The sequence below is a fragment of the Thrips palmi genome, unplaced genomic scaffold (assembly GCF_012932325.1).
Source record: "Thrips palmi isolate BJ-2018 unplaced genomic scaffold, TpBJ-2018v1 HiC_scaffold_16, whole genome shotgun sequence".
Lineage (NCBI taxonomy): Eukaryota > Metazoa > Arthropoda > Insecta > Thysanoptera > Thripidae > Thrips > Thrips palmi.
In genome coordinates, this window is record NW_023144625.1 from 4,156,979 (window position 1) to 4,174,813 (window position 17,835).

The following is a 17,835-nucleotide window of genomic DNA, read 5'->3' on the forward strand; positions in this document are numbered from 1 at the left end:
CCAAATTTGGGTCATAATACTATGGAGCTATATAGGGAGCTGGTACACCCTTCCTCACCCAAAATTGGGTGAGGAAGCTTTCCTCACCCAAATTGGGCGAGGAAACATTCCTCGCCCAAATTTGGGCGAGAAAGTAAACCTCGCCCAAAATTGGGTATTGATCATGGCTTTTTCATTCTCAGTGCCTGATGTCTGAGGATTTTTTTCGGTTACTCTTACAATTTTTGGCTGAGCGATAGCGAAGCCTGTTACTCCAGTGCGGTTGAAAAGTTTTTTCTGTCTGTCTGTCTGTCTGTGTGTGTGTGTGTGTGTGTGTGTGTGTGTGTACACTACTCCTCCTGAACGGCTCGGCCGATCTGGCTGAGATTTTGCAGGCTTATTAGGTATGTTCTTAGCTCGGCACACGCGAAATTTCACTATCCTAGCTCAACTGGTTCAGTTTTTATAGCCGAAAAACACCTAAAAAACGGCGAAAAATCGAGTTTTCTGCAGGTAAATCACCTCTGTCTTGAAGAAAGGGGGGTCTGGGGGGCGGAGCCCCCCGGCCTCGACAAGTTAAAAAGTTACAAGGGTCAAGATCGTGTTATCTGTAGATGAAGGAACTCTTTCTAGAATACAGGGGGGTCTGGGGGGGGGAGCCCCCCAGCATGCAACACGTAAGAAGTAACCGCCGACGGACAAGTCAATGCCTGCCGAAGGCAGGCTATCGCCGCAGGCCAAGGTAGGTACGCCAGGCGCGGATTGGAGGAACAGGCCGCGAGATATCGCGAAGCCTGTTACGACAAGACGCGGTCTGGCGTAAACCTACCTTGTAGTGGACGGGGTGATTCAAGTTTATATAATAAATTATACAAGGTAGGTTTACGCCAGACCGCGTCTTGTCGTAACAGGCTTCGCGATGTCTCGCTGCCTGTTTCTCCAATCCGCGCCTGGCGTACCTACCTTGGCCTGCGGCGCTAGCCTGCCTTCGGCAGGCAATGGCTTCTCCATAGTCGATTTTCCTAACTTGTTGCATGCTGGGGGTCTCCGCCCCCCAGACCCCCCTTCATTGGCTGAGCGATAGCGAAGCCTGTTACTCCAGTGCGGTTGAAAAGTTTTTCCTGTCTGTCTGTCTGTGTGTGTGTGTACACTACTCCTCCTGAACGGCTCGGCCGATTTGGCTGAGATTTTGCAGGCGTATTAGGTATGTTCTTGGCTCGGCACACGCGAAATTTCACCATCCTAGCTCAACTAGTTCAGTTTTTATAGCCGAAAAACACCTAAAAAACGGCGGAAAATCGAGTTTTCTGCAGGCAGATCGCCTCTGACGTTAAGGAAGGGGGGTCTGGGGGCGGAGCCCCCCAGCCCCGACAAGTTAAAAAGTTCCAAGGGTCAAGATCGTGTTATCTGTAGATGAAGCAACTCTATCTATAACAAGGTAGGTTTACGCCAGACCGCGTCTTGTCGTAAGAGGCTTCGCGATGTGTCGCTGCCTGTTTCTCCAATCCGCGCCTGGCGTACCTACCTTGGCCTGCGGCGCTAGGCTGCCTTCGGCAGACAATGCTTCTCCATAATCAGTTACTTCTGAACTGTTGCATGCTGGGGGGCTCCGCTCCCAAGACCCCCTTCATTCTACATAGAGGTGCTTCATCTACAAATTACACGATCTTGACCCTTGTAACTTTTCAACTTGTCGTGGCTAGGGGGCTCCGCCCCCAGACCCTCTTTCATCCAGACAGGAGAGGTCTACCGACAGAAAACTCGATTTTTCGCCGTTTTTAGGTGTTTTTCGGCTATTTAAACTGAACCAGTTGAGCTAGGATGGTGAAATTTTGCGTGTGCCGAGCCAAGAACATACCTAATAACCCTGCGAAATCTCAGCCAGATCGGCCGAGCCGTTCAGGAGGAGTAGTGTACACACACACACACACACACACACACACACACACAGACACACACACAGACAGACAGACAAAACTTTTCAACCGCACTGGAGTAACAGGCTTCGCTATCGCTCAGCCAATGAAGGGGGGTCTGGGGGGCTGAGCCCCCCAGCATGCATCAAGTTAGAAGTAACCGACGATGGACAAGCCATTGCCTGCCGAAGGCAGGCTAGCGCCGCAGGCCAAGGTAGGTACGCCAGGCGCGGATTGGAGGAACGGGCCGCGAGACATCGCGAAGCCTGTTACGACAAGACGCGGTCTGGCGTAAACCTACCTTGTTCTAGATGGAGTTGCTTCATCTGCAGATAACGCGATCTTGACCCTTGCAGCTTTTTCACTTGTCCTGGCTGGGGGGCTCCGCCCCGCAGACCCCCTTTCTTCAAGACAGAGGCAATTTGCCTACAGAAAACTCGATTTTTCGCCGTTTTTTAAGTGTTTTTCGGCTTTAAAAACCAAACCAGTTGAGCTAGGATGGTGAAATTTCGCGTGTGCCGAGCCAAGGACATACCTAATAAGCCTGCAAAATCTCAGCCGGATCGGCCGAGCCGTTCAGGAGGAGTAGTGTACACACACACACACACAGACAGACAGACAGGAAAAATTTTTCAACCCCACTGGAGTAATAGGCTTCGCTATCGCTCAGCCAAAAACGGGTTGACATGATTGCCTTGTCTCATCTGTGCCAAAACACGCGATAACTGAAGAAATGCATATTTAACGTGATAGGTTTTTTTTATTGCTGACAGATGCAATAGTTTGGAATCACATATGAGCCTTTTTATCGCTCCTAAGTCTATGGAACTTTGAAATATAAGCGATAGAACGGATGAGCGGCGAACAAAACGACTGTGGTGTACATTTTTCTTGAAATAACGAAAAGAACGCTGAAATAACCTGAAATAGCGTCGAAATACCCTTGAAATGGCATTAAAATAACGTGAATTTATTTAAAATGACGACTTTCAAGTTTTCTTGAAGTTGTTTGCCTCTGGAGAAAAACAAACTCGTAAAATACGGCCACGCGGGCAGACCATCCTCCCTTCTTCCAATTTCGCTTCACTGAAAATCGCGTCTTTCGACTTTTTGCAGTAACAGGTTCGGCCTCGTGCGTGTGGACCACGATTCCCCTAACAAGACTCGCACCTTGAAAATGTCTGCTCAACTCGTCCAGAAGATCATGACCGAGCGCTTCGTGCCCGAAGTACTTTCATCCGGAGCTGGCGACCGCGTTGCCTCTTCCGCAATCGTGTCTGTCTTCCTTGCAGTGTTGATCAAATTGTACCAAATGGAATTATAGTACTGCACTTCAAACCTAATTGTCTACTTAGTACACACTTGCAAATGCATGCTTGCAAGTACACATTTTCAAACGCATATTTGGCTAAGTACGCACTTACAAACGCCTTTGCTTAACATAGTTCTACGGCGCTAAGCATGCAATGTGTACTTGCCAAGCATGCATTTGTAAGTGTGGACTAAGTAGACATTTAGGTTTGTATTGTGACTGCCAAGGGCGCCGAAAGTGGGGTGCAGGGGGGGGGGGGGCGACTCCCCCTCCCCCAAAAAAAAAATCTGGTGGGGGGGCATCGCCCCCCTACTTTCAGACACAGACCCCCCTACTTTCAGACATAAAAGTGCCATTTTGAGCTCGAAATAGAGAGAAAACTATTGCAAAGTCGCAATTTCTTTGATTTTCGGTTTCTAGCTCGCTTCGCTCGCAGGTTTCCTTAATTTTCCTCTTTAATTTTAACGTTTGGCTCGCTTCGCCAGCCAATAAAGCGTGTAATTATGCTCTGGAAATGGCAAAAGTTATGTTTAAGTCAAGAATTTTGTGAATTTTCGCTTTAAGCTCGCTTCGCTCGCTGGATTTTGAACATTATTAAAGAAGTCTAAACCGTATTGGATGTTGCCCCTTAACGGTAGGCAACCCGTAAATATTTTCATCAAAATTTCGCTCTCCCCCCCCCACACACACACCAGAAAGTACTTCCGGCGGCGCTGGTGACTGCAAAGTAACATGAAGGATTTCATTTCACATGAATAAACTAGATTAAATTTATGGAGGCACCATCTGGTTCAAAGTCCACATCTTATACCCGTTTCCGCTTCAGATAGTTGGACTAAGAAGATCCTTTAAAACCCATTGGGACGATGCACTTACACCAGCCGATTACTCACTTGTGCAATCGCTTCAGAACGTGATAATGCATGCTGCTTTAACTGAACTCCGTGAAGATAGCCTCACCCATTAAGGGGGCTCATACATGTTAAACACACTTTGTAAAAAAATTTTTTTTGATGTAGATGGATTAAGATTTTTCAATTTCTGTGTTAAAACCCTTTTAGATAATTGAGTAAGCTTCATTTTGGCTTAAAGGAAAGTGACTTTGGACATTTTTTGGAGATTTAGTCGAAACGTTTAAAATTTTGGTTCTCGTAAGATTTTGTTCGCATACTTGCTCAGATCTGTGGAAAAAAAATCAGGGAGACTCATCCCTAGTAGTGTCATAGAATTGACAACAATGGGCTTTATATCTGCAATAGTTTTCAAGAAAAAAAATAAAAACAATTTTTTGTTAAAAAATTTGTTCAAAAAATTGTTAAAAAATTGTTTTTTTTTTTTCTTGAAAACTATTGTAGCTATAAAGCCCATTGTAGTCAATTCTATGACACTACCAGGGATGAGTCTCCCTGATTTTTTCCCCACAGATCTGAGCAAGTATGCGAACAAAATCTTACGAGAACCAAAATTTTAAACGTTTCGACTAAATCTCCAAAAAATGTCCAAAGTCACTTTCCTTTAAGCCAAAATGAAGCTTACTCAATTATCTAAAAGGGTTTTAACACAGAAATTGTAAAATCTTGATCCGTCTACATCAAAAGAAAATTTTTACAAAGTGCTTTTAACATGTATGAGCCCCCTTAACCGTCGATGTCCTCACTGCAAATGCAACGGCGATACTAAAGTACATTTTTTGGCGATACAATTGAGTATCGCCAATAAACGGTTTTACGGAAAAGTACTGCCTTCAGAACGGCGATACAAAAAAGTATCGCCAAAATTTGGCAATACGTTTGGATATTGCCAAAACCACGGCATTAAACCAAGGCCTTCTCCCCTTGATTTGTTTGACGTTTATTGCCAAATCGTGGCAATACTCGAAAGTATCGCCAAATTTCGGCGATACTTTTGTGTATCGCCGTTTTGAAGGCAATACTTTTTCGTGAGGCCGTTTATTGGCGATACTCAATTGTATCGCCAAAAAAAGTACTAAAAGTATTGCCTTTGGATTTACAGTGCTAGCTTCGTCAAACGATTCAACTGGTAGTAATTAGCGCAAACGGCGTTCGAGTTCCTGCGGACAGCCATATGCACCAGTTGGATTGGACAACACATTCATTGGCAGCTTCTCCGCCCCTGCCGTCTGAACAACGCCTTTTTTTGGCTTTAAGTGCTTCTTTTGTTATGCACTTCACTCTCATTAGAGAGACGTGACATCACGTTGAGACGAGTCACGAGCTTTCTGTGACATTGTGAGCAAGTGAGACATGTCCTCACTCTTTTTAAGAGGACAGTTGGGGGCGTCGGACTTCGCCACATTGGTGAATCGGTTCACCGGACGACAGGCATTACGACTAACCGGCGAGAAATATGACCGTTGCGTACAATATTTGCCACGATTCAGTTTGGCAGCCTGCATAATTTGCATTTTTTTCCCCTCAATCGGAGAAATTCTATACATGCATTGAAATTTGGCTATACCGATGTATAGGAAAAATCCTGCACATCAGATACGACAACGCCTGTACACGTATGGTCAGAATGCCATACCACTGCAAATCCAAAGGCAATACTTTAGGTACCTTTTTGGCCCGCCCTTCTATTCAAAAAATAGGGGGAGGGCCTATGCATTTGCCTTTGTGTCTGTGTGTTGTTGTTGTTGTTGTTGTTGTTGTTGTTGTTGGCGTCTGTGTACAAGGAAGGAGTTGAGCTAGAGTAACCAGATTTGGAGGGTACTTCAGGAGTACCGTCCCAACAAATAATCCGGTGGTGCAAATCCCGTCCGGGTCGCACAAGGGCTGCTGCAGGTGCATCATGGTTTACATGAGCGGGAGGGGGATTTCCGCCATTATTGGTGCTAGCAGGGCACATAGGGGTATTTTTGGAATCGGGGCGACGAGACAAGATGAATGGACCTGGTCCCGACCCCATCGGCCGCTTTTACAAGTTGGCCAGATCAGGATCTTCAAAAAAGGGGGTCGACCGACTAAAAAAAATTATTGCAGATTTCGATTGGTCTCAGCAAGACCTTTTCAACGAGGGGTCGGAAAGGGGGTCCAGGAGCCCGACTTCGTCTATTAGTCACATCAGGATCTTGAAAAAAGGGGGTCGACCGACTGAAAATTTTTACTTAAGTTTTCGATAGGTCTTGGCAAGACCTTTTCAACGAGGGGTCGGAAAGGGGGGGTCCAGGAGCCCGCCTTCATGAGTTATGGGAAAAAGTGCGACGGACTCGTTTTGCGCTCCTGCTGTGCCTCTATTGCAAGGAGTTGCGGTAGCATGGCAAATATGGGTATTTTCGGAATGAGGGCGAAGAGACAAATGAAATGGGCATATTCTAAGGACAGTTGGAGAAAAAGTGTAAGGATATTGCATATTGTGAATAGAAGGGCGGGCCTAAGTCACGATGGTACATCGATAACTTTGCTTTACCCGCTCACGGGGTGTGTGATGCGAGCGGGCCGAAGGCCCGGGCCTTCGACTGGCCAAGTTGGGTCTGATGCGAGGGCCGAAGGCCCGAGAAAATGCCGCCGGCAGGCCAAGCTGGGCCGGCCCCCTGTCGAACCGAGTTGCCGGCGCAGCGAAGCGGAGCTGGCAACTCGGTTCGACGGAAGGGCGGGCCCTAGCTTGTTTGGCGATACAATTGAGTATCGCCAATAGAACAGCCTTACGGAAAAGTTTTGCCTTCCAAACGGCGATACACAAAAGTATCGCCAAAATTTGGCGATACTTCGGAGTATTGCCACGATTTGGCATTAAACGTTGAACAAATCAAGGGGACAAGTCCTTAGTTAGGTGCCGCAGTGTTGGTGATACACAAAAGTACTGTGTATCGCCGTTCTGAGGGCAATACTTTTCCCGTAATGCTGTTTGTTGGCGATACTCATTTGTATCACAAAACAATGTACTTAAGTATCGCCTTTGCATTTGCAGTGACCGATGTATAGGAAAATTGCCATACAAGTGTGTGGTAATATTTCTATACATGTATATGTGAATTGTTTTATATACATGTTTAGGAATTTGACTACAATTTTTTTTTTTGGCGAGCGATAGCGAGCCCATGCCGTGTTTGGGGGTACCAAAAAGTGACTGGTCGTGCGTCTGTCTGTCTGTCTGTCTGTGTGTCCGTAACTCACTCACGTTTCTCAGCAACTACCGCACAAATAGTTTCAAAATTTCGCACCGGAAGGCTCCTAAATCTCCCCCAGGGGGAGTTTATCTTATATTCACGATTACTATTGTTTGAAATATTCAAAACATCTTTTTGAATTAGGTTCTTAGCGTGGTTAGGTTGGCAGTGCTTGGCAGCTCGTAGCAATTTTTCATACTAGCGGCCGCGACTCTTAAATACGGGACCTGTCAAAACATTGGCAAATAAAACAAACTAAAGAGCAGAAGGGCTTAGAAGTGAGTACGGTCATAGTTTTTCGATATTTTAGAATGATTGAAACCCCTCCGGAGAGTCAACTCAGTGAAATACGGAAAATGAAAGTGACAATTATTACGCGTTTCGTCCGTCCGGCCACCCTCTCCCCTCCCCCACTACAGGGGAAATGTTTTAGTCAGTGGAGTGTGTTTGATAATTGCCAGAATGATTTGGTCTTTTTAACCTTTGTGAGTGTATTTCCATTTATATTCTCAGACACTATATTTTTCAGTTGTTTGCTTTGCTCAATAACAGTTAGAAAATATATTAATACATTCTATGAGTACAAACCAGATGCTAATCTTGCCAAAATAAATAGTCTTTGCTGACTCTTGGCACTGATTCTGGGAAAAGGCTTCATTGCAATGCTGTGAGTTTACTATAGTACTAACCTTAAAGAAAACCATATGATGAGTGAGTGTAGCGCATTCAAGGTTTGACATTGACATCAGATTCAATGAGACGGTTCACTGACTTGGTCATATGATTTCATGAGACGATTCTTTTAACTTAATCATACATTGTCTGCGACAACTGGTAATTTGTGTTGGTCATGGTTTGAGTTTGCTTTTTTTTTTTTTTAATTTACTCAGAATGTTAGGTAAATACTTTTGCTAAACTGTTTCAAAGATTAAATAACACACCATGACTATCATTATCAATAAGATAAACTTGCATTTAGCAATAAGTGGCCTCGACATTGGATTCTATGACACGATTCATTGGATCTGACAGAAGGTCTTCTCCGTAAAGTAGTTGAAATCAGCCTGCCTGTAAATATGTCTCTTTTTAATTAATGCAGATAAATCAATATAGTTAAATCCACTAGTTTAAACTAAAAGGGAGAAAGGCTATTTAGGTATTACTAATAACATTGCGTATTCATAAGTTCAGTAACAAGGAGATATCGAATGGTAATTGAAGTATTTGTGAATCGTATTAAGCAATTCAATGCTGGCTGTTAAATGTTACTCGACTGAGTAACAGGGTCAGGGTTCGTGGCATGACACTATGAACAGGAAACGCTCTTAAGAAACCTAACAACTGAAGACCCATACTTTCAACTAGGATTACATGATTTGCGACCAAAATTTCCTCGGTGTTTCATTGCTTTCTGCAGTATTTGGTGTGCTGATCACAAAAATGACTTCCAATGTCATCCCAGACCTTTACTTTTCCAAATATTTACCAATTTTGGACCAAAATTTTTACATCGAGTTTTACATAGTTTCCTGCAGTTTTTGGTGTGCTGATCACGAAAATGACTTCCAATATCATCTCAGACCTTTACTTTTCCAAATATTTTCCAATTTCGGACCAAAATTTTTACATCGAGCTTTACATAGTTTCCTGCAGTTTTTGGTGTGCTGATCACGAAAATGACTTCCAATTTCATCTCAGACCTTTACTTTTCCAAATATTTACCAATTTCGGACCAAAAATTTTTTCATCGAGTTTTACATAGTTTCCTGCAGTTTTTGGTGTGCTGATCACGAAAATGACTTCCAATTTCATCTCAGACCTTTACTTTTCCAAATATTTACCAATTTCGGACCAAAATTTTTACATCGAGTTTTACATAGTCTCCTGCAGTTTTTGGTGTGCTGATCACGAAAATGACTTCCAATTTCATCTCAGACCTTTACTTTTCCAAATATTTACCAATTTCGGACCAAAATTTTTACATCGAGCTTTACATAGTTTCCTGCAGTTTTTGGTGCGCTGATCACGAAAACGAATTCCAATTTCATCTCAGACCTTTACTTTTCCAAATATTTACCAATTTCGGACCAAAATTTTTACATCGAGTTTTACATAGTTTCCTGCAGTTTTTGGTGTGCTGATCACGAAAATGACTTCCAATTTCATCCCAGACCTTTACTTTCCCCAAAATTTACCAATTTGTGACCAAACTTTTAAAATTGAGTTTCACATTGACCCTGTATTGGCCTTACTTTGCATATATTCTTCACCATCTTCTACAAGAATACAGACGCATCGCTCGCCTACTACGCGCCCAAACAAAACGGCGCGTACCCCTAGTTTACACTGTGGACAAAATTGAAGGAACGTTTCTATGGTCGATCTAAACGACACTTCGCGTCGGGCAGCTTTGAAGGGTCCTCTCAGCGCGTGTAAAGTTGCATTCGCGAGGGTTGATGTTAAGGGGTCCCGTTAATGGGGTGGTGCCGAAAAACGCAACTTTTGAAGGGTCCACAACATTAAAAAAATCACTCAAGGCGCTTCTTTTTGACACCCTCTACGAAACACACTGCCCACCAGCCCTCTCCGACGTACCCACCCCCTACTATGGGCACCCCCTCACTGTGGCAAAAAGGTACGGAAAATTCTGTTAATTTTTTTGCCAGGATTCTCCGTAGCCCTCTTATCAATATTCTCCGTAGGCTCTTACTGTATTCTCCGTAGGACCGCACAGTCTTCTCCGTAGGACCTGGAAGACAGTATAGTCCTACGGAGATCACGGTAAGGTCCTACGGAGAAGACTGTGCGGTCCTTCGGAAAATACTGTAAGAGCCTACAGAGAATACTGACCAGAAGGCTACGGAGAACAACCACAAGCTGTTTACAGAATTTTCCGTAGTTTTTTGCCACAGTGCTCGAAAATGCAGAGTTTTCGATCAAAGGCTCCACTGCTAATCCAAGTGTGGACCAGGTCCACGTTTCAAAGCGTGGACCAAATGGTCCACGCCTTGAAGCGTGGACCTGGTCCACACTTGGATTAGCAGTGTCTGAAATTGCGCTCACGTCCTTCTCAGGACTCCCCTGATGCGGGCAAAGTCAACTCCAGTTCAAAGAGTCCCATAGGCACCCCGAGGGGGGGCGCGACACATTGTTTTCAACCCCTTCTGACAAGAAGCACTACCGATCATGGGACGACGATGAAATTCTCCAAAGTTACTTCCTGGGGTGGCCAGGATCACCGAAAACACCACGTTTCGTAAGCTACCCCCTGGCGTAAACAGCACTACAAGAAAAAGTGTGAATAGTACAACAAATGAACAACAAAAACCTTACAATAAAAGTACAGCAGGGATTGTACAAAGTACAACGAGAATAGGGTACTTTCGTAGATCCCTGAACCGGAAGCACACAGACGCCATGTTGGCGGAAGTAGATCCAAACTTGACATGGGAAAGAGACGTTTGTCAAAGGTATCGGCCACACTTGAACATACACAGTCGTCTGATACTTGTTTGCAGTGCATATGTGTTTCGCGAGCAATATTTGTACAGCTCGGCTATAGTTTTGGATCCGAAGAGAGGTTAGTTTCCGGCCAATTTGGCGTCTGCTGGTCTGCTTGCTTCCGGTTCAGGGTTCTACGAAAGTACCCTATTGTACAAACCACAACGAGGCCTGGACAGCACAGCACTCGTCATGCCGGTTCCATTGTACTTCGTACAACTATTGTTGTACTTTGAAAGTACAATAAAAACCTGATAAATTTGCCAGAAATTTGTGTTTTTCTGTTGTGGTGTTATTCTTGCAGTGAGGGGTGGTTCAAAGTTAGGGGTGCGCAACCCCCGTGCTTAAGGGTTGAAATGTGCCGCTTTCCCTGCGTACAGCACGGACAGAGGCATCGGCCGCAACCTGCTTGGCTGCAGTTTTTGCGAGAAGGCACAGTTAACCGGACAAAGTGTTCAAAGTCGATGAAAAGTCATGGCTGCAGCCCCTCTGGAGGGTGAACGAGTTGAGACACAACGGGCTGCAGAATCCGAAGTGCCAACGCTCCATTGCCAGACGCTAATGCATACCTAGCGAACGGAATCGCCCGGCCACGCGCGCTGCAGCTCCCGGAGGTAGGCAGGCCATCGTACGCCGAGTGTCCCCCTCGCCGCTATCGCCTCCGGTTTCGGCGTTTTGCGAGAAAGCAATCGCAACGATCCGTCAGGAGGCACGCCACCTCTCACGAAACGCTGAAATCGGAGGGGGAAGCGGCGAGGGGGGCACACGGCGTACGATGGGCTGCACTGTGGCAGAAAGCTACAGAAAATTCTGTAAACAGCTTGTGGTGATTCTCCGTAGCCCCCTTGTCAATGTTCTCCGTAGGCTCTTACAGTATTCTCCGTTGGCTCTTACAGTATTCTCCGTAGGACCTTACAGTGATCTCCGTAGGACGATACAGTCTTCCAGGTCCTACGGAGAAGACTGTACGGCCCTATGGAGAATACTTTACGGCCCTACGGAGAATACTGTAGGAGCCTATGGAAAATATTGATAAGAGGGCTACGGAGAATCCTGGCAAAAAATTAACAGAATTTTCCGTACCTTTTTGCCACAGTGCCTACCTCCGGGAGCCGCAGCAGCGTGCGTGGTCAGGCAGTTCCACTCGCTGGGTATGTAATTCCACACCGATATGGCGGCGAAGGCGCGGTTGCGATTTTCTTAGGGTCTGGCAATAAAGCGTTGGCGCTTCAGATTCTGCAGCCCCCAGCGTCGTGGATCAACTCGTTCACCCTCCAGAGGGGCCTTAAACTTAGGGGTGGCTTTTCGTCAAATTTGAACAATTCACTCTCAGCACGTAACTGACATTTTTCTCATTGGCTGAGCAGAAGCGAAGCCTGTTCTAGACTGGAAGTGAAAAGAACATAATCGGAAGTGAGGAATTGCTTCTATTTAGAGCAATACGTGTCAGAGTTCTGCCAAGTACGTAGCTCTCAATATACAGTGCCGTTTCCGACTTCCGAGTTTGTTGGAAACACCCTGCTGGGATGGTAGTCTACTAGCATCCAACAGGGGGATGAATGATAAACTACAGAAATTGTGAGCACGGGAAAGAGTTCCCAAAACATCTTTCGTAAAGGATGTCTTGACGGTTTCAAATTTTGAACGTACATGAGTTTCCGGTGTCGCCTGTAAATTTTACTGGGCTCTCTCGTGCCAGTGTTGATCGCCAGAAGGCGAGGGGGTGAATCGCTGACGTGTTGCTTCTCTTGTGTTTCGGAATCCAGGCAGATTGGGGTAAGGCGATTGTATCTCTTGAGCGAGAATCCAGATGTGTCCACATTTTATTTGTCGTTTCGGGGGTTCCTCATCATCATTCCTCCGGAATTCCCGGAACTGATTCTCCGGTACGCTGAGAGTTGTTCGTGATGTATGAAGAATGTCACGCATGGTTGTTGAATACTGAGTCCGCCTCCCTTAATTTCATCCGGAACCACTACATCGCGTGGAGCGTGTTTCATCTTCGGGTCAACTGATAACAATTGGTCAGTCCGGGAAAATGCGGTCACTCCATTGGGCCAGAAAACCGGCGCAGGCGGCCTAAACTCAAGACGCGCTTTGAGCTCCAGAGTAGAGTCGTCAAACAGGTCTGGAACCGAACGTGCGATCCCATCAATAGATTCCTCGTCCGGTGAGATATCAATTGGTGGGGTCACTCGTTGGGTTCCTGCCCCATTTCGAGCGGGGGACTCGAACTGAGGCGCTACCTGCTTTTCTTATACCTGCGAGGCAGGGGCCGGTCGATAAATTGTCGGGGGAGCAGACGAACTGAGGCGCAGGGCGGACAAAGGAGGGGAGAAGGCGCGCATGCCCCGGCAGCCGAACTGAGGCGCGAGTCAAGAGGGATGCCTACCCGGAGGGCGCTTCGGAACTTTTGAAACTCAGTAGCTTGCATGTTGGTTGTGTGTCGGTATTGTCGATAATTGTGGAAAGGATTCACGGAATGATAATATGGCTTTAATATGTCAGGATTTATTCCACAGACTTTATCACAGTGCAGCAGTTCAATATCACAAAATTGATCCTTGTACAGGAACTTTAGTACATTGGTACAGAGTCAAAATTATCAAATTATCAAAATCAGTCATTTTTCTTCACCAGGAATCACATGTACTTTAGATACGAAAACATGGTCCTCTGCCCCACCGAGAATTGTTGCCAGGCTTCAACTGCCTTTCCTATTCTTCCCTGGACGTCCTTCCTGACCCGTCCAGGAATGTTGTCACGGATGGAATTCATCTTGACGTATGTTGAAGCTTGGTAGTCAAGGAGGATGTCAATTGCAACGTGAATGTTTGGATGAGCGCCATGAAACTTGTCATTGTATCCCCGGTGGAAGCCCTCCACAGCGTTTGTTGTCCTGGGGTCGTCAAAGGCTGGGGCTTTCGCCCACAACTCTGGTGGGTACCTCGCACCCTCATCGACGTAGTTTTCAACCACATAATCAGAGAAAACTTCGAAGCCTGGGTCAGTAGGAGCATGCTCCATCAAAGTGAGGAACCCCTCGAAGACTAGCGACGGGGGCAGTAACGATAGACCAAAGAAACCATGTAACCACTTTCCTGAAAGAAGAAAAAAGGAGTCAAGACCACACACACACACTCTCACTCTCTCTGTCTGTCTGTCTCTCTCTCTCACACACACGTACCATTCTCTGATGCAGTGTCAGCAAACGCCTCCCTTGTGATGACGTTTGATCTAATGTGTTTAGTAAAGTTTTGATGCAGATGAAAACGGCACCCCTGAACATTACATCCCGAGAAAGTGTGTTGCACAGCTGAATGAGCTCCGTCCTCGAAGTCGACCAACACTGTCTTCGGTTGGAGCGAGACTTGGGCCTCCTCCATGGCAAGATCAGAAAGAGTGGCCCACATTTTCTTATACCTGTAAAAAACGAAACGTTTGAATCAGTTACTTCACGCCATTTGGAATCCTCATTCAATAAGAATTTAACTCACATTGTTGCAGCTTTATTCTCCAAGGGAACAAAAGCAAGTGGAACGTAGTGGCCGCCTTTCAGCCCATGTACTGAGTATAGTTGCACAAAATGTTTGGGTGCAAAGTTGAACGTCCCGTCGATGAGAAACAGTTCACATTCTGATAGAAGCCTCAAAAAAATAATTATTATAGTGTACCGTGTACAATTATAGTATACAAGTTTAATATAAACTCACGTAAGATTTTGTTTGCTGGTAAAAAGAGCGAGATCATTCTTCACATAAACGAATCTTTCATTCCTGCATGTGACGGTGGATTCCTGTATCTCCTTCGAAATGGCCAAGGTGTGTGCAGCGGACGTTCCTAGCACACCGTGCTGTTGGCGGCGCGCGTACCCGATACACTGGGCGGCCTGCGCACAGGACAAGACATTTAGCATCAGCTTCAATATTGTCATCAAAACAATATAATTTGCGTGCGAAAGATACTTACTCGGTGCGTGTCCTTGACTGTCAAAAGGTCATAGTTCTCATTTTGGTGACGCAATTCGCGGCAAACTATCTTGGATGGAGGTGCGTCCTGGTTTTCCATGGCTTCCAGCAGGTATCGCCTCAGTTCGAGCACCGCCCTTGAATAGGACCCCTCGATTTTGCAACGCTGGAACTCAGAACCTGTCCGGGATTTTGACCGCGTCCGATCTATCGTGCGATCACTGTTGCGGTTTTTCTTACTTCCGGCACTGGAGTCTTGGTGAACCTGGCGTAACGTGGTTTAATACTGAGGCCCTATTTTCATTTAGGTTACGTCCCTCTTCTGCGTCGTTGCTGCTGCTGGGACGTCCTCGTTCTCAACGTGATCCGGTGAAGCTTCCCTGTGGAATTCGCTGCAGCGCCGCCACAACAATGGACCAATCGGTAAGTCGTCTCCTCGTCCATTAAAAAACCATAGCCGCCAGCGAAACGAATTTAGGACAGCGATCCTACACTGAAATCGAAAGTGTGGTGAAGTTACCACACGAGACCTAAAGTGTGGTTACCGCATTCTACCTCACGTATAAATGAGGTAAGAATTACACACCTTCAAATAAGTGGTACAAGCTTAAAATTTAGCCGTCACCTCATGTATTGCGTGGTCAAGACCACCCTTTTATGACTGACCACATATTTGCTGTAGTATTCACAGTGAATTTTATGTGGAACTTTGCTGACCACCGGGTATTGACCGCATTTCTACGTGTGGTAAATAAGGGTGAACAGTTGTGCCTACCACCACACATTATCTGCAGTCTGTACAACGCTTCGAAGGACAGTGTACGGCACTTTCCCCTGATCCTACCCACAATTATTTGAAGTTTGGATTCTTAGTGCAGACATCTGCATTCTCATACGGCTCGATATTTTTTCATTGCACCTCCTCGGAACCTATATTTTTAGGACCTTGTTGACGTTGCGCTTTTTACACCTGACACTAATATTTCTAATGTGATAAGTTTCATACTAAAGGCTAATGTGATTCCTAATTATCGCATCTGTAGCAGCAATAAAAAAATATCGCTTTATAAATGCAATAAGCCTCTTTCTTTTTGGCTGGTCTGGGCCCAGATTATCACAGTTTTGGTGCGATAAAATTACAACTACGGTAATAAAGTGATATGCAATACAATATTTATTGCACTTATAATGCAATAACTTTTTCATGGCGCTACTAATGCAATAAAAATGTTATTGCTTTTTAAATGAAAATTAGTGGACGCGTGCACATTGCGTTGGTGTTCGCAATGCAGATTGTAGACGATAATGCGCTCTCTGTTGCCTGCAGCTGCTGCTGGCCCTACCGGACGATGCACTGCTGGCCGTGCTGGCGTGCCTGCCCGCGAGGCACCTCTTGAGCTGCCGCCTGGCGTGCCGCCGCCTTCGGGATCTATGCCAGCACCCGGACCTGTGGCGTAGCGTCCGACTGAAGGCATCGGAGGACTGCCAGCTGGTGCGCGCCGCCCTCCGTTTCGCACCTTGCCTCTGCGAATTGGACCTGATCGGCATGAACATGGATGTCGAGGAGCCGGATTTGTCTGCATGTGCTGTCGCCAAGCTTGTGGTGGAGCTAACCGGCCACAAATTCGTGGCCCGGACCACAGCTATGCTGCGGAAGCAATCCGCCCTTGGTGCTCTGCGTGAGCTTACCCTGCAGTTTGATGATGATTTTACATCAGAGCCAATGCAAACAGAGTGGAATATCTCTACACTCTTAGGGGCGGTTTGTAATGCAAACAGTCTACGAAGTTTAACAATTGAGAATATATCAGAGGTCCCGCTGCTAGCTTCTTTGGGTGACTTGGAGGGCGGCTCATTCCTTCAGGAGCTCTCCTACTTATCTTTTAGTGACGACGACGACACGCTACATGAAGCTTTAATGAAGGCGCATGCGGCCACCTTAGAGCACGTGCACCTCAACACGCGTGATTTTCCCGTGTCCGATCTGAAGGTCTTGCCGAACCTCGTCTCTCTTGATCTCGGTGATGTCGGCTGGGTCTATTCCGTTAGTCCTGAGGTACCGAAGCTGCTTCGCGGAGCGTCGTCGCAGCTCCGCTCTGTGGTCATTTCTTACACAGACCCCTCAAACGCTGAGCTGCTGCTTGCCTTGGCCGCATCACCTGCTGCCCGTGACCTTGAAACCCTCCGCGTGTACTCTGAATCAAACGACGTCTTCGGCCACATGGCGGCCGCCCTACCCCAGTTCCCAGCTCTGCAAAGCCTCACCATAAGCGTCTGTTGTAGACCAGAGAATGGGGACTTGAAGCATTTCTTGCGGGCGCTGAGTCCAATGACGGCCCCCAGCCTTACTGAGTTGATACTACGCCCTCCAAGAAAGGTCTGCCTCGACGCCTTGCTGCACGACTCAGCCGTTACGGACCTCTTGCGGCGGAATCCCCGCCTCCACTTCCACGTGCAGTTCAATTCCCTTGCCAGGTGTCGTCATTGCTTGTGGTGCGGCTCAGACTTCTACACGAGGCAGGTCGCGCTAGCGGCACACTGCAGGGAGGCTGGCGGCCCTGCAGACTGCCGCCAGACTGCTGGCTGAGACGCCGGCATTCCGGGCATCCGATGGCCGTCTGTTCGGCAACAGTTCATTGCGTAAAGTTTCTGTTCAATTTGTCATTGTTTTATTCGGTTCTGTGACCTCCAGCACCTCTCATAACTTGTACTGTATTTGTTAACTCTTCTTTGAGAGCTATATTTTAACATGTTCAGAATTGGTAGGTAATTGAGGAGAGCCGACTTGTTCTTGTTAGAGTTCCGATCTGTATGAGGTCCAATTATATTTTCAGTTAATGTATGCATGTGTAATTTTTATTGACCCACTCCGTTCACATGGTAAAATCGTTTAGCACACACACACACACACGCAGTAACATTTGGTTACCCAGGGTCGGGCCGGAGAAGAGCTGGACGTTTTGCAATCTTTCTCAATTTGGACTCTTATTTACTACACTCATGGACAAAATTAAAGGAACGTGTTTTCGA

General features: G+C 46.3%; 1 protein-coding gene and 1 pseudogene across 18 annotated transcripts; both read left to right on the forward strand.

Annotated features, from left to right (window-relative positions):
* The window catches only part of LOC117642412, a 31,580-nt pseudogene extending 27,759 nt beyond the window's left edge, over positions 1-3,821 (forward strand).
* Positions 3,822-11,958: 8,137 nt separating this feature from the next.
* Positions 11,959-17,647, forward strand: LOC117642417. Of its 18 annotated transcripts, none has more exons than XM_034380611.1 (3): positions 11,959-11,988; positions 15,114-15,228; positions 16,133-17,647. In XM_034380611.1, exons 2-3 carry the CDS (start codon positions 15,217-15,219, stop codon positions 17,390-17,392), a joined length of 1,272 nt encoding a protein of 423 aa, XP_034236502.1. In that variant the 5' UTR covers positions 11,959-11,988; positions 15,114-15,216; the 3' UTR covers positions 17,393-17,647. The 18 variants fall into 18 exon arrangements, with proteins under 18 accessions (XP_034236502.1, XP_034236505.1, XP_034236499.1 ...); XM_034380614.1 differs by lacking the exon at positions 11,959-11,988 and adding an exon at positions 12,225-12,298; XM_034380608.1 differs by lacking the exon at positions 11,959-11,988 and adding an exon at positions 12,398-12,613.
* Positions 17,648-17,835: the final 188 nt, after the last annotated feature.

Coding starts and splice junctions, on each gene's coding strand:
- LOC117642417 (XM_034380600.1), top strand. CDS start 13,485: ATGTACTTTAGATACGAAAACATGGTCCTCTGCCCCACCGAGAATTGT. Junction 13,622..15,113: donor CGGATGGAATTCATCTTGAC/GTATGTTGAAGC, acceptor ATTTTCATTTAG/GTTACGTCCCTCTTCTGCGT. Junction 15,229..16,132: donor CCACAACAATGGACCAATCG/GTAAGTCGTCTC, acceptor TGTTGCCTGCAG/CTGCTGCTGGCCCTACCGGA.